At 42.6% G+C, this 15,875-nt stretch overlaps 2 protein-coding genes across 4 annotated transcripts in view; one reads left to right on the top strand and one right to left on the bottom strand.

Moving 5' to 3' along the window:
• vwa8 (von Willebrand factor A domain containing 8) overlaps positions 1-6,156 on the bottom strand; it is a 102,546-nt gene extending 96,390 nt beyond the window's left edge. The window contains exons 1-4 of the mRNA XM_083775906.1: positions 5,868-6,156; positions 5,016-5,093; positions 4,724-4,857; positions 3,278-3,388 (exon numbers count right to left, since the gene is read on the bottom strand). Coding sequence (XP_083632032.1) covers positions 3,278-3,388; positions 4,724-4,857; positions 5,016-5,093; positions 5,868-6,009 — 465 coding nt within the window. The 5' untranslated portion in view covers positions 6,010-6,156. The remainder of the gene's footprint in view (positions 1-3,277; positions 3,389-4,723; positions 4,858-5,015; positions 5,094-5,867) is intronic.
• A 1,704-nt stretch (positions 6,157-7,860) lies between these two features.
• Positions 7,861-15,875, top strand: part of dgkh (diacylglycerol kinase, eta) — a 74,556-nt gene continuing 66,541 nt past the window's right edge. The window contains exons 1-2 of one of the 3 annotated variants that reach the window (XM_083776336.1): positions 7,861-8,121; positions 9,232-9,396. In XM_083776336.1, the coding sequence (XP_083632462.1) occupies positions 8,071-8,121; positions 9,232-9,396 (216 nt within the window). In that variant the 5' untranslated portion in view covers positions 7,861-8,070. Of the gene's footprint in view, positions 8,122-8,871; positions 9,397-15,875 lie in introns of those variants that run through there. The other 2 variants (XM_083776335.1, XM_083776337.1) reach the window with 2 other exon arrangements.

The raw sequence follows: 15,875 nt of genomic DNA, 5'->3' as shown, positions 1-15,875 counted from the left end.
TGTTTAAATGTTTACACGCAAGCAAACACATTTCGCTATAAAAACACATTTTAATGTCTACTGAGGCATTTGTGTGTGCACGCCGGACAGTTGCTTTAAGTTGCTTAATTCCATATTTATTTGATATTAATTTAAATCAGACACACACCCCTCCTATATAAACACAACTATCTTGTCATGGATGCACACAAGACACAAGAAGTAGACCCCAAAAGTGTAACATAAAGTGAAATACCACTTTAAAAATAGGCCTACACTTCACACCAATTAGCCCAATCGGTAATGCTGTAGCTATTCAAGAGCAGTTTCCACGGAAACTGGTTTTCATTTTTGGGAAGGAGGTGAGACAGAAGGGGGGGGGGGGGCTTTCCTTAATCCAGCCGTAATAAAATCTAAAATACAACTCCTCTTGCTATCAATGGATGACATGGGACACAGTGTTAGAGATTCAGACAGCTTCCCACTAAGCATTTTTCAGGCTATTAGGTGGCTAAGATCTAAATGGCCGTCTAAAAATGGGTTATAACTTTTGTAAATAATATGAACTTTTTTTGTGTTTAGGCTAGACGTTTCAACAGATACATATAGACGCCAGCCGGTCTATTATAGACGTTTAAAAAACGGCTAATCAACATCTAAGCTAAGAATAGACCACTAAAAAAAACGTTCAGTTTTAGACCAGTTATAAATAGGGATGGGTCCGATTAATCGATTAATCGATTATCGTTGATAGGACCCGAAATCGATTATGAAAATTAATAATCGATAATCGTTTTTTTTTTTTTTTTTTTTTTTTATGAAAATCTGTTGGAAAGGCAATATTGTCATCCAAACAGGACAGGGCTATAGGCCTACCAAAGTGTGCCTGGGATGTGTCTGTGTAGCTGCATGACTGAGTGGAAATTGATTCCAATCAAGATACAGGTTTGGAGGATTTAGCAGGTGTTGGGAATTTACCTAATCAGGCCTGGGCTGGGGTTGCTATGGTGATCAATTGGATCAACAGTGGTCCTCATTTAAAAGATGGAGTTAGTAACCAAATGAACCCTTATTAACTCTCAAGAGTTACAATTATTGTTAATCAACTACATCAGGGGTTCCCAAACTTTTTTGACTGGGAAGATTTTTTCGGGTTTGTAGGGTTCATAAAAATAAAAAAGCCCCCCCCCCCCCCAAAAAAAAAACGATTAATCGATTAATCGTTAATATTTAATTATACAAATCGATTTTCATTTTGGACACATTTACACATCCCTAGTTATAAACCATTTTTAGACAGACGTCTACTATTGCTCCGTGGGTTCCTTTACTCCTTATGCTCACTCAGACCAGGAAACAATGCTGAATGTAAAAATAACAAGACTATTCCTAGTCGGTTCACTTATAGCATTTGTGAACTAATTATAACAAATGCACGTATGCACCTAAGACCTAACCTACAGCGTATGCATGGAATGATTCTTAGATGTCTCTTTAATCACAAAGACACTCAGAGAAACAAGGGTCAACAGCACTCAGTCTCAGTCCCACTGAATCAAAAAGAGAATAGAGAATATCGTATTACTTGGAATAGAATTTATAGAATTTCCCCAATTCCAAATGGTCACCTTCCTGGGTCCCAAGAGAAAATTAAACGAGTAATGGAAAAAATTATAATTCTGTCTCCATGGGGAATTGGGAATGATGCTTGAACTGTTATGCAATAGTTATTTCTATGCACAGATATGACTATATCTATACTATGACTATGAACTAATTATTTTGTGTAACAATGCCACAAATAAACATCTGGTCACGTTTGAAACGTCCTAACCACGCAAACAGGTTTTTTCACCACAACCCTATATACTTCATTGACGTTAAAATAGCTGATCTACACATTGTGAGCTTGTAGATCAGCTATTTTCACTATATTTGAATAGTGAATATACATTATTTGAAAGGTCATAAATGAAACTTAGCGTTAGTTGATGCAAGTCACGGGAATAACAAAGGCTCAGCTGTAATCAGCCGTCAGTCTGCTGGTTTCAATTAGCCACGCTTTCCTACACACCAATCACACCTCATTCACTCATCAAGGCGATCCGTTTAAATACGCCTCTCTTCTACTCGAGACCTCTGCTTCAGTTGCTTCACACTCTGCTGGTGCTGCCGGCGACGCTTGCCTCCACCACCCCATTACTCAAGCGTTTCAACTGAATGTTGAAATGAAATTCATGTGTGCCGACTCTGAAGTACCCTGGAATTCAATGTTACATAGCTCTAAACTGATTCAATGTTCTATGGCTTTAATGTACACAGATACAGATACTTTAATGTACAGTATTCATTATTCAAGTAAATAGACTTTGTTCACTGTCCACCAACACTGGTTAATGAACAGGCTTCATGGTGGTTTCTGCAGACCCCTGGGAATGATTGGATGATGAGCTCTGATAATGAGGAGCTGCTGGTCTCCATGGTTACCCGAATGTCAAATCTGCCTCTAACCATTTTGAATTACCCTATTGTCGCACTTCCAAACATCAATCTTTCATCAAATTTAGAGGCCCTCATCTATGGAACTCCCTAGATGCTTCACTTAAATCCTCATTATCCTTGCCAATATTCAACAAACATCTAAAGAAATATCTTATTTCTTCCTCTCTGTAGATTACATGTTTTACTTTGATGCGTTATATTTTCTTTTGTGTGTTTGTTGTATTGTTTATTTCCGTTTTTTGTGCAGTCTGTGTTTTTATTTCTTTACTGCACAGCTGCCCCCCTTTGCCAACTTGTAGACTTTTGTACTGTTCTTTATGAACTTTTAATCTGTTTAAACCAATGACCTCTTCCTACAGGAAAGGATTCCAAATAAGCCAGCCTATTTTTTGTACTACATGCTAAATAAATAAACCTAAACCTAAACCTGTGTCTCTCTCTCTCCGTGTGTGTGTGTGTGTGTGTGTGTGTGTGTGTGTGTGTGTGTGTGTGTGTGTGTGTGTGTGGTGTGTGTGTGGGGGGTCTGAACCGTCATGCGCGTTGAATCTAGGAATTGGCAACCCACGTGAAAATGTATTTTCAGTTTCTTCAAAACTCCTGTTATTGTACAAACACTCGTATACCAAAGATGATCATTATAAGAATGTACGAGATGTAATCCATTTAACAAACGCGCTTTTGTTTTCAATAATCAGTAGTAGTTCCAGCCCAAATGAACACCCTATAGCCTATACAGTACACAGGACATTACAATGGTCCTGTGGAGGGTTGTGTTTGGCAGCAGTGATGTACCTACCTGGTCTATGTAGAACGCCGTTCCTGAGCGGATCTCTCTCCTCTGTTTCAGGTCTGTCTCTGTGGTGTCTCGAGACAAGGCTACGTATTCTACCTCTCTCCTGGTCAGCTCCTGCTCAGCCACAGCACACACACACACACGCCATTATTAAACAGCAGCACACCACTTCTCAACTTCACACCTAAGCACAGTGACAGTGTCCCATAATAATGCTTGCCTTCGATGACGTGAAAATCCGCTATTTTCAGCAAGTGAGTAACACCATTGTGCAATGGAGTGTACAGTAATATTAAGATTATACACATTCATATTTGCTAACAGTCAGTAAGAGTGAAAGTTATTGCATAGCAAATACAAGTCCCTACCTAGTAACTAGTTGTATTAGGTAGAATTATAATAGAATCGTTAACATGAACAAAGAAATAAGGCAAGCAACATAACGTGACATGATATAAAGCTTTATTGGTTCCTAGATGAACATTATAGAAGCCCGGAAAGGGAATACAATTTGCTACCTTTACAAAGCAACGCTTTTAGCAAATACGTTTAATTAAATTACATGCATCAATAATGTCACTCCCTTTGTTGTCATTGGTGCCACTCCAGGTTTATCTCTTGTCAGGTACACAGAATGTTTCACTGGTTCTAGACTGACTTCATCAAGCAGATTTTGAATATCAGAAATTTTATTTATTGATCGAATATCATATGTCTTTACTGGCTGAAATGTAAAATGATTATCGTGAAGACTTCTGTAAATGTAAAATAACTTCAGCTGTACTTTAAGGCTATGTTCTCTAACTTTAAAATCGGAGCACAGGTCTGTGAAAAGGCTGCCATTTCTTCTTACGCTTTTCACGGCAGTTGGACCGTGGACGCTACATTTATGATTTGAGGCATTTTGTTCCAAAAATGTATTTTGCAAAACTCAACCTTCAACCTGTTGATGGCGCTATAACAGGCCAATGTGAAAAGGGTGGGATTTCTTTACTCGTCCTATTGGGAGTGTGCATGCACAACGTCATGTAAATCGCACGTTGCGTTCATGAATGATTTGAGGCATTTGTTCAAAACGGACCAATCCTGCAAACTTTGGAAGCCAATATTAACCAATCAGGATGGAATATGGAAAATCAGACAGATCCATGTTGATCACATGACTAGTGTCGATGAACCTACCAATTTGCACGATGTTTGGATGAAATATGTAGGAGTAAAAATGATTTGCAAAAATATAGCTCCATAACGTGTGTGTGTGTGTGTGTGTGCACAATTTCGCAGCAAATGGGGCAATGGTGCCAGAGATTAGCTGGTCGCAGTCAGACGGACAGGGTGCAAAACATAGTCTTGGCCATGCCCTCGGCCTAGCAGAGACAATTAGCTAAATAGGCTGTGTAGTAACCCAGATTTTTAAGTGCAGGAAGGATTGTGTGCGTGTCTTCTCACCAGGTATTGCATAGCTATGGAGCGTCTCAGGGGTCCTGGTGGTCCAATGAGAAAGACATCCTGACCTAGTAGGTCTTTCTGCATGATCCATCGTAAGTGCTGGGCAACTGTCTGAGGCAGGGAGTCTGGTGATACTATAGTATAGCAGACACAAAACAAAGCTCAGAAAAGGTTGGGCAGTTCTCATCCTCTCTCTCCCTCTCTCTCATGCAGTACACATAGCACAGCACACACACTGCGCACACACACACACACACACACACACACACACACACACATTATGTATACATACTGTGTTTGACAGGGACAAGCTCTGGATTCCGGGGTGTTTTCAGTTGATAGGAAATGTCTCCTATCGTCACTGTGTCACCTATAGGAATTAGGCACATGCAGGCAAAATGTAAATGAGCACAACAAGGACCACTTCTTTCACAGTGCTGTCATACAGCTGTAGGAGTCCTAAAGTTCATTGTGGTAATTATGATGGACAATACGTGGACATATTAAAATGCACAGGCTAGTAGTGGCTACATGCCGTACATGGCACAAAGGACTGTCCAAGACTTGGATTCCAAGTAACTTCGCAGAGAAGACATGAGTCTGAGGCTGTGGATGAGTCTCTGGAGCAAAAAACGACACTCACACTTTTCAATATTTTTCATATTTCACTCTTAGCCTTATTCCTTATTTAATGTAAATACAATTCATGTGAAGCTTGTGAAACTGTAAACTTGTGATGTGACAAAAAAAAAGAAAGAAAAAAAAGCGTTGATGGAGCTAGTCTGATATCAGTCTTTTTGTTCAGTTTATCGGCATCCCGACCATAGTACATACATCTTCACCATAATGAACTGAGATAACTCTTAAGGGCAATACAGTGCATTCAGTTTAGCTAACAGTTGTGTCTAACTTTAATACTAGCCCTGAAACATGACTGTCATGATGCATGGTGGTACCTTTGACACACTTCCAGGCTCCAGCGTGACACTGTGACGACACCGGGTGCAAGCTAGCTCATTAGCATATTGCTAGAAAGCTGTCAATCTTTTCAACCTTAATTTACACGTTTCTCATACAAATGATATAGTACACTACACGCCAAGGCAACTCTCCAGTACTAGGTCTATAGCTGTCCTACATTTACCTGCGGACGTGTTGAGCAGTTTGACCTCATGAGCCCTCCATGTCCAGCCGTCCCTGCCCAGCACAGCTCCCACTATGTTTCGCATCCTCCTCGCAGCGACAGCGGCAGCTGCTGTACTTTTACACAATGTTTGATAATGCATGTTCAATACTGATCCTGCGAACGCGACGCAGACCAGAAAGTCCAAAGTACACAACGTTTCTCCCCTTGTTTATGTCGGTTTAACGTTGCCCCTCATGATGGTTTCATAATCTCGCGCAGTGCAACTGCATTTAGCAGCAGGCGGAGGATAATAACAGTTGGACAAAGTGGTCCGAAAATAAAGTCTTCCGTAGTGGCATGACGGTTCAGACCAAATGTTCCTATCGTTGTGCACTATGTGCAGAGATAACATAGTAAAACGCCTGTAATAACCATTCTAGAATGCTGCTGCTGTTAGTTCATTAAAACTACTACTACTACTAGGCTATGTCTATGTCTATGTCTATGTCTGTCTATTTGTATGTCTCTAAATGTTTGTATATGTCTCTAAATGTTTTGATGAATTGAACAATGTGGACCCTGTTGTAAACAAGTGTAATGCTTAATTGGGTCGTCCACTCACAGTTAACAGTAAATTCTACAAACTGTTAATAAATATTTCAATCAATCAATCAATCAAAAGGCTGCTACTACTACTACTACTACTACTACTATAATAACAATAATAATAATAATAATAATAATAATATGGATCATATCTTAAGTGTACAGGGTTTGTTATGATGAATTCCTGTTCTGTTCTTTGACTATATAGAAGTGTCTATTTGTACCTCTCTAAATGTTTTGATGAATTGAACATGGTGGACCCTCTTGTAAAGTGTAATGCCTAATTGAGTCTGTTAATAAATATTTCAATCAATCAATCAATGATGAGGTCAGAACAACATAATTGGAATGTCAGAACAGGTCAGCTCCATATATGGAGATCTAAGGGTGGCAGCGGGGGCAGTCGTCTTGAGTGTACAGTTTGAGGTTGGGCCGGGCCTTAATCTTTCGGGCCTGTTGAGCACTCTAGTTTCAGCTGGCTGGTCAGATGTCAGAGGTCAGTTACTGGCCGGCTCCATATATGCAGATCTATAGGTGATGATCCAGTCTTCTCCATGTATGGCTATCCAGGGTTTGATGAGGTCAGTGTCGTGATCTTCATATATGGAGACGGCCATATATGGTGGCGTGACGTGTCACGAGGAGCGATGTCACGAGGCGTGACCATATATGGAGGCATGATCATCACGCCGTGATGTCACGAGGCGTGAGATGCAGTTTTTCATAGTAAACTGCGACCTTCAACAATAATAATAATAATAATAATAATAACCTAATAATTATAACTTACCGGTAATTGTTTATTATGCATATTAATCATTTATGTTTTTTCATGTTTCTCTTTATTTTGGCTATTAAGAGCAGCATAGAAGATGATGACAATGATGGCTGTGCGTGCGAGGAAGAGATGCACGCCTATTCTACTATAGGCTACAGACCTATCACAAGCCTTTCAAAACAATGAAATAAATACAGCCTACCGGTAATTAGAAATATTTATTGCATGTGAATTTGTGATTGTGACAATGACAAGCCTATTGGGAATGCATATAAGAAATAGGCAATCATCATCTTTTTCACGACAAAATTCCCCATTTGTCATTTTCATCTTCCAAATGTTGCCCAAATACTTTCCTCATAGTGAATTAAATGAAATATGCCTACTTTGAATTCGCATACATAATATCCGCGTATGAATCGTATTAAGTTAATAGACTATACTTTGATTGATTGATTTAGAGTAGAGTAGACTGCCTGCCGAGAATACCATACCACCCGATGGATGACGTCATGTACAGTAGCTTTCTTTCTCCCGGGTTGTCCTGTGATCCCCGTGCCGTGCCGTGCCGTGCTGTGTCGTTCCGTGCCGTTCATTCAGGCTGGCTTTTTTGACATTTATCACGTGGAGCGCGCTGGGCTCAACCCTTGAAAGACTAGCGAGGGAAAAGACGGACAGTGATCGAGTGGGAAATGTAGGAAGAGGAAGCGGAGGTGAAATAATCCCGGCTGTCCAGGGCTCGTATATGAATGGTTTTTAGAGTAACTGGGCAGGTTCTGCATTCCTCCACCATTCCCTGATTTCCCCGGAGCGGCCCGGACAGAGAGGACTGGGACTATGGACGATGTCTACCATTACACCCGCAGCCCTGTCTGGGAGGAACTGCTGGTTAGTCATTTTCCAACAAAGGACACTTTTTTACTGATTTCAATACGAGCCTGTCCTCGTTTGCTTTTAGGGCATGGGATAACTCGACGGAGTTCTTTGGTTGTTTGTGATTTGATCTGTTTTGTTTTTTACTTTGGGGTGACTTTGTGCAGAGATTCATAATGGTAAAACTAAAAGGTTAACGACGGATGAGGATGTGCAGTAGGCTTCTCTTCTCTTGTCTTCGAAAATGGTCATGATCATGTCAATACAATATCAAAGCTTACCGGTATTTACTTTCAGTTCGATTTCATTCTAATACTTCTTATTCTTACTTCCGTTTTGCCACGTTAAGCTAAAAAATAATAATCGGCGTAACAAATCACAACAAGCGGGGATTGACAAATGTAGCCCATTGTTAAATTAAGGGGAATCAACAATCTATCTAACAATCTATAGGCCTACCCGAACATAGTTTGACTATTTCCTCTCACACTCACACATCTTTTTTCGTAGACTGCATTGTTAACTTTTGGAGGAATTGGAGCCCATTCATTAAACCAACTTATGCGTTTTGTGGCAAATAAAAAAATAAATAAACAACAAATATATCCCAAAATACCCCGAATTATTTAATAGCCTTAGTTTTGATCACTAATTAATTTACTAAACAAACACACACGACATGGATGTTTGTTAGTCCGCCGCTAGGGTCTGCCACGGCAACGCGCAGCGTCCGGGACTGTGGCTGAATGACAGCCTGCCTGCCAAGCCGAGCCGAGGCGGTCTCTATACGTCCTCAGTCTGGTCTTGAGTCTGACCATGTAGTCTGTGTCGGGGCCATAAACACCAGGCAGTAAGCAGCAGGTTTTATGGTGTGTGTAGTGTGTGTGTGGAGACCATTTCCCACCGTACCGCGACATGCGTCTATCAGCTCACACATCTCTGAGAGAGAGAACACAGCGGGCTTTATTCTAGCGGCTACAGGCAGCCAGCAGTGGGAAGATGACAGCGAGGAAGGGCGCTTTCCAGCCGCTGTCCAGCAGCTCTCGCATCCAGGAGAGAAGGAAGGGAGCGGCTGACCGCATGATGAAGGCTAATCCCGAGTGGTGTTATTACTCCCCGCTACAGGAGCCGGAGAAAGGGCCCCCGTCCGCCGCGGGGATCCATGCGAACGTCGTGGGGGCTGTCGCGGGATCCGGAGCAGCGGACGAGTCGTCAGACAGCGAGGCAGAGCAGGAAGGCCCCCAGAAACTCATCCGGAAAGTGTCTACCTCTGGACAGATAAGGAGTAAGGTAAGGACGGTAGCCTATCCACTATATGTCGAGGCATCAGGCATTTGATAATGGCAGTTTAGGGTTTAGGCAATTTGATCGGTTCATATAAACAGGCTTAGTCTCTAATGGTTTTTTTCACGCTCAGGATCGCAGTGATAAAACTGACTTGACAATCAACATGTGTTGAAGGGCAAATAACCATAGGCTACTCGCTTTGCACAAGAGCAGATCTGCTAAAATGCTTCAATTGCAATTGTAAATGAAAGTAGTGAAGTAGGATTTCACGGTGTAATAAATGATCTATCTGTTCATTCTGTTGTATTTTATCTTCTGCTTAGAATTCATGAATTAGGTGTGCATGCAAGCTGTCTTGCTCAACAGGTTGTAGAAATTAGACATTTCAAAAGAATCAAACTCCGCACTCATATAGGCTATATAGCTCAGTTGTTGATATATTTTATTACAATTAGGCCTAATACTACTACTAATAATACTACTAATAATAATATAATAATATAATAATTAATATTATATTATCATACCTTGTTCATTGTCATTCAGACTTGGGTTGTCCTTATAAGACCACTGGTATACAAGCATGCCTTAATTGGACTATAGACCTGCAGTATAAGAGGATGCGATATATTCTGCTCCTTCACACTGACACCTAAGCTGTGCTGGCCCACTTTACGCAGTAAATGTCATGAGCGTCCTCCTCCCAAGCCAATGGATCCATTTAATTATTGACCGTCCCGTACTCCGCCCTGCCTAAATTATTCAATGTGGGAGGTATATATAGATGCTATGGGGCACGGACCAGTGTGCACGGTTGACTGGCTTTCCTTATGCTAATTATCTGACCAGAGGTGTGGAGTAAAGTAGCCTAAATTGGTGTTCCAGTTCCACACACACAGGTGAGGTCTGGTGATATGTGGCATGCAGTCAGTGCGTTGCTCAATGTTAATATTCTAGTTCATGTGTGCGCAGCTTGGATTCACGACCCGTTCACTATTCTAAGTCTGCTATAGTGCACACCTGTAGAGTCTATATATGACACATTCTTCATTCACCTGTTCTTGCTGAAATGACGTTGATAGGGTGGCCAGACTATGGGGAGTTAAAAAAATTCACACTCACGTGAAGTGAGGGCCGCCCGCTGTTGCTGCCACATGACGTCGCTGCTTAAAGCAAACATTAAAATGGTAAATGGTGCATTTTATATAGCGCCTTTATTATCCAAGGCGCTTTACATAGATTGTGCATTACATTCACCCATTCACACTCACATTCATACACCGATGGCGGCGGAAACCATGCAAGGCACCAGCCAGCACATCAGGAGCAATTAGGGGTTCAGTGTCTCTTGCTCAAGGACACTTCGACAACAACTCTGGGGGAGCCCGGGTTCGAAGTTCGAACTGGGAACCTTGTGGTTATCCACCGGCTACCCCCTACCGCTGATTTGTGGGAGATTGCTGATTTCTGGGGGGAGCATGAATAAGACAAACATTAAAAGGCCATAGACTTGGCTTCCACATGAAAGGCAGACATTGGGAGGGGATATATAGCGCCCCTCAAAAATGGGTGTATGAGAGGTTGATCAGGGCGGGCAATGATATGACTTTGTTACTCTGTTCTCAAGGATGTAAAGTACACTGCGGCTTAGTGCTTATACAGTAATGTACACTGAACTTGAAGGGATATTAATGTCATTGAGTGAGCTCATCTGTTCCCTGGGACCATACGTCTGTACTGTTGGCTATACTGTATGTCAAGCTGGTCCATGAGCCTGTCTGCTTGTTACACAATGGTACTATGACTGTACTTACTGTACCTTACTGTACTGTACCGTACGGTACCATACCGTACTGTACCGTACCGTACCGTACCGTACCATAGTATACTGCAGTTTTGGCTCACCCCTGTAAATAACGTTTTCATCCATGGCAGCTCTCATTGTTAAATTAAAACGTATACTGTTATTCAGCCCTGGACTTACAGTACATCAAGGCACCCACTTTGAGAAGCCCTGCTGTACTGTACTGCATACTATACTGTAAAAACATATAATGGAGTTTTCTTCCATGTGCTCAGTGAGTGTAATGTATGGGTCCATTTGGATCAATGTTTACAATGAAACCACCACTGGAGATTTTACTATGTTGTAACAAACTAACAGAAGGCTACGAATGAGAGGCAGCAGTGAGTGTATCTTCCATCTGCAATGCAGTGTATGTTTGTGTCCTGTGTATATACAGTATGTGTGTGCGTTTGTATCATGTGCCTGTGTCTGTCTGTGTGTGTGAGTGTGTGTGTGTGTGTGTGTGTGTGTGTGTGTGTGTGTGTGTGTGTGTGTGTGTGTGTGTGTGTGTGTGTGTGTGTGTGTGTGTGTGTGTGTGTGTGTGTGAGTGTGTGCATGCCTGCATGCCTGCGTGCGTGTGGGACAAGTGCTGAGCAGAACTAATGGATCATGCAGACACTAGCTCACTGAGTGTTCTTCCACCAGGTTGTTTGCTAACCCCCGGTGTGTGTGTGTGTGTGTGTGTGTGTGTGTGTGTGTGTGTGTGTGTGTGTGTGTGTGTGTGTGTGTGTGTGTGTGTGTGTGTGTGTGTGTGTGTGTGTGTGTGTGTGCACGCGCATGCACGAGTGCGTGCGTGCGTGTGCGCGTTTGTGTGTGTGTGTGTGTGTGTGTGTGTGTCTCTCTCCCTGTCCACCATGGCTCTGTACCGGAGACACCCTGCACATCTCTCTATACTGTATTGGCTGACTCCATGGCAACACTGCCTTTAAGAGAGAGCCGATCGGGTTGAGGAGACATGTATTCTCTCAACACATCAGAACAAGTCTCAGATTCAGCAATCTGCTTTACAATGGCATATATTCAATGTTATTGTGCCAGCCAGACATTCTGTTTCAACATATAGTCTCATGTGGCCAGACTGTCTCCTCTCGCAATTTTCAAATGCTTCTGTCATACAGTCTGGAGCACGGAAGCTCTGATCACGAGCAAGTGATAAAGCGGAATTTATACAACAGGTAATTTCGAGGAAGCAATCTGATTGGTTGAAACGGCTTCCTAGCCGTGCTTAAACCACGATATTGGAACAGCTAATCAAAACAGAGAAATCACCTGGTCTGTTTCCCAGAGCGCACGCAGCGGACTTGGTGGCTAGGCTATTTGTGGTCGTATTAGTGGCTACAAAAATGTGATTTTTAGCCAATATCTTAGTTTTAAGGGTAACTGTTGTATAATTGCACGAGAGGGTGTTCCTTATCGTCATTAATGCACTTCTGCTCTGCATTACGGAACTCACCTGCAGCATCGCAGGCGTGCATTAATGACGATAAAGAACACCCTCTCGTCACGTGTAATATTGTCTAAGTGAAGCCTACTCCCCACTTCCGTTTCGTCTTTACAGTCGCGCAAATGTATCGTATTATAAATTGAAATCATATATACCGTAGCTTGCTGCTTAGCAGAAATGGGGAAAATAATTGAACGGAAATGGCAGCTTCCTTGTTTTCTGGAGGTATAGTTCCAGTCTATATAGCATTCAGAGATTGTTGAATAGTTGTCTGGCTACGCGAGACTCATTTCAACACAGTACTCACAGGAAACGTGTCATGTGTGTTCATGAATCAAAGTACAGTATCCACACTTATAATGCAAACATTGCAACGTTTTAGACTCCCCGACTGTGTGCTGCTGATACTGTACAGCCAATTCCCTGCTCTCTGTCTTTGAATCTATCTGTACCCATTTGACGATGATAGCCCTTCATAAACTCATCACAACCGGCCGATATATTGATGTGTGTAAATAGCGACGACTGTTGATGATAATGCACCGATAAGCGTTGAGATTGTCGCCCATCTCTTAGAGAGTAATGGGATGAACGCACACAGAGGGAATCTGATACTATGTCATATGGTACCCATTAGAAACTCTGCCAGTCTCTATCTGTCCATCTATCTATCTCTCGCTGTCTTTTACTCTCTCTCTACCTCCTCTATTTCAAGTTTCTCGCTGTCATACATGTATATATACAACTACAAATCACCAGTGGTGTTGGTGTAACTGTAAGCCATTAGACTAGTAGAGCTATTATTAACTGTAGCAGCCTACATGCAGAGAGCTTTCATTTATGGCAGAGTCGGAATCCACGCGTTGCTCAGTGTTCATTAACGGTCCACTCCTTTCACACCTCGCTCTCTCCTCTTGATTTGCTTTTCGCTGTTCCTTCACTCCCTCAACCCGACCATCCCTTCTTCTTCCTGTCCTTTCACGGTGTACTGCCGTATAGCTGTGGGGAGCTTAATAACCTGGGATTGATGGCTGTGTGATTGAAAGCAGAGCCCAGGGGCATTCTGTCTAGCCTAGGCTTGTGCTGGGCATTGGCTTTCCTCTCAAAGACAGTGTGTGGCAGCCACAGGCTGATCCACACATCAGATAGTTTGGGGAGTTACACAATATTTAATTTGTACAAAATATATCTCATACGGAGAATTCTACTGTGTAGGGGCGTAGGAGTTACATGTAGTGGCCCGTGGGCCAGGAACAAATTCATTGTCCTGGTGCAATTGTTACTCGTGTACAGTTTGTACACACTGTATGTACGTACACAAGACGCAACAATAAAAAACCTTGAACAGAGGGGTATAGTCCAACTCTACCTCGCCGTTGTGTCAGATACAATACACACACGCGCGCACACATGCACGCACGCACACACTTACTGAAATTCATTGTGTAGTGTCAAAAAAATGCCTTTTGTGCCCATCTCTGAACCTGGAGATAATTGCGTTGAAATTGCCAGACTTCATGTCATTAGCCATGCAAATCTCCCCTTATCACCCTTGTAAAAGCTCATAGTCCATACCAAGATGTGAAAATGGGTGTGCATAACTGGTGATGTTAAGCGGGGAAGAATTACACCTTCTCAACGACGACCAGATTGCACTTTTCCATTTTGCCACAGTGACAGAAAGGCGGACAGAGGAGGGGGAGGAAGGGTTGACAGGGTTACAATTACACCCCTACAAATGTAACAGTGTGGTGAGAGGGATGGAGAGGCACAGATGCACACAGTGGGAGGAATGGAGAGAGAGGGAAGGAGACAGAGAGACAGAGAGAGAGAGAGAGAGAGAGAGAGATACAAAGAGGGGAGGAGTGGAGAGATTTCAGCAGCAGCCCCTAAAAGAAATGATTGTACTGGCTCCACAATCACTGCACTCTTTGTCAGACGGAGAGGATGAGTGGGTAATGGGGATAAATCAGTGGCTGACAAAGTAGGCAGATTCCAGGCCCAGACAAGAGGCCTGTCTCTCATCACCTCAGTCAGTATATAGTATGCAACTGCCACTCTACAACACTCAGCAATTGTCTTAATAGGCCGGGCAATTACGATTACAGCAATTCAGAGCTGTCGGTACACACACACACACACACACACACACACACACACACGGACACACGGACACAGGGAAATCCGGAGTGTTCATTTAACGTTCAGCTGGATTTTTCTGTGTGGAAGGCTTTTGTGGTTGACTTAGTCAGACAGGGTCATTCTTTGTATGCAAGGGATGCCTGGTTGAAATTGTTGTTCGTTGTTTTGAGATTACATGGCAGTAGCCATGGTTCACATGACGCTCGACTCGCTCGTACTTCGCGAGCATCCCTGGCGAAACGTCAGCCTGTATTTTTGGGACTGCTACATTTTCAGAGCAAACGTGTACATCAACGTTCAGATTTCAAATATATATAAAGTGCTAAAGTGGCCACTGATTCCTGGATCGGCTATTAGCACCCGTGCATTCCGCGTTGTTTAATAAAAAGCCCCTTTTCAACTACGCACTCCTATCGGTTGGGAGGTGTGACATTGCACTCTGATAAACTGGGTGTGTTCGATACAGGCACACTGACCGCACTGCCAATACAAACTAATAGGCGAGTGCGCTCCTGGTGTGCAACTGTGAGTTTTCCGAACACACCCTGTTTGAGAAAAATAGCGGAGGCGCTCGGATAAAAAAATCCTTTTATTAAACAATGCGGAATGCACGGGGGGCGTGCATTCGCAAAGTTCTAACATCCGTGGCACTTGGGTGAGTGCTTTATATTTGAAATCTGAACGTTTATTTACACGTTCGCTCTGTAACGGCCCCAAAAACAGGGTAGAAGTTGCTGCATAAGTATAATTGGTTGCATAATTGCCAAATTGCTGATGCAAAAATTCTGTCAAAAAAGGATTAATAATAGCTGATATATCAACCAGACGATATATTGGTCTGGATATGGTCTTGATAGCCCAGAGAACGGATAGAAGGAACATTGCTGGGGCGCCCGCTGGCCTAGCGATCCATTCGCAAACCACATAATGGGCTGACAGCGTGTCTCTGGTTCGAGTCCCGATCCCGACGACAGAGAATTCCTGTCTCTATTCACTATGTCCTATCCTATCCTATCAGACAAATATTGCAAAAAAAAAAAAAGAAGAAGG

This window comes from Protomyctophum parallelum (genome assembly GCF_964188405.1).
Source record: "Protomyctophum parallelum genome assembly, chromosome: 11".
NCBI lineage: Eukaryota > Metazoa > Chordata > Actinopteri > Myctophiformes > Myctophidae > Protomyctophum > Protomyctophum parallelum.
Note: the sequence above shows the minus strand (reverse complement) of the source record. Positions and strands in the feature narration are given on the sequence as shown.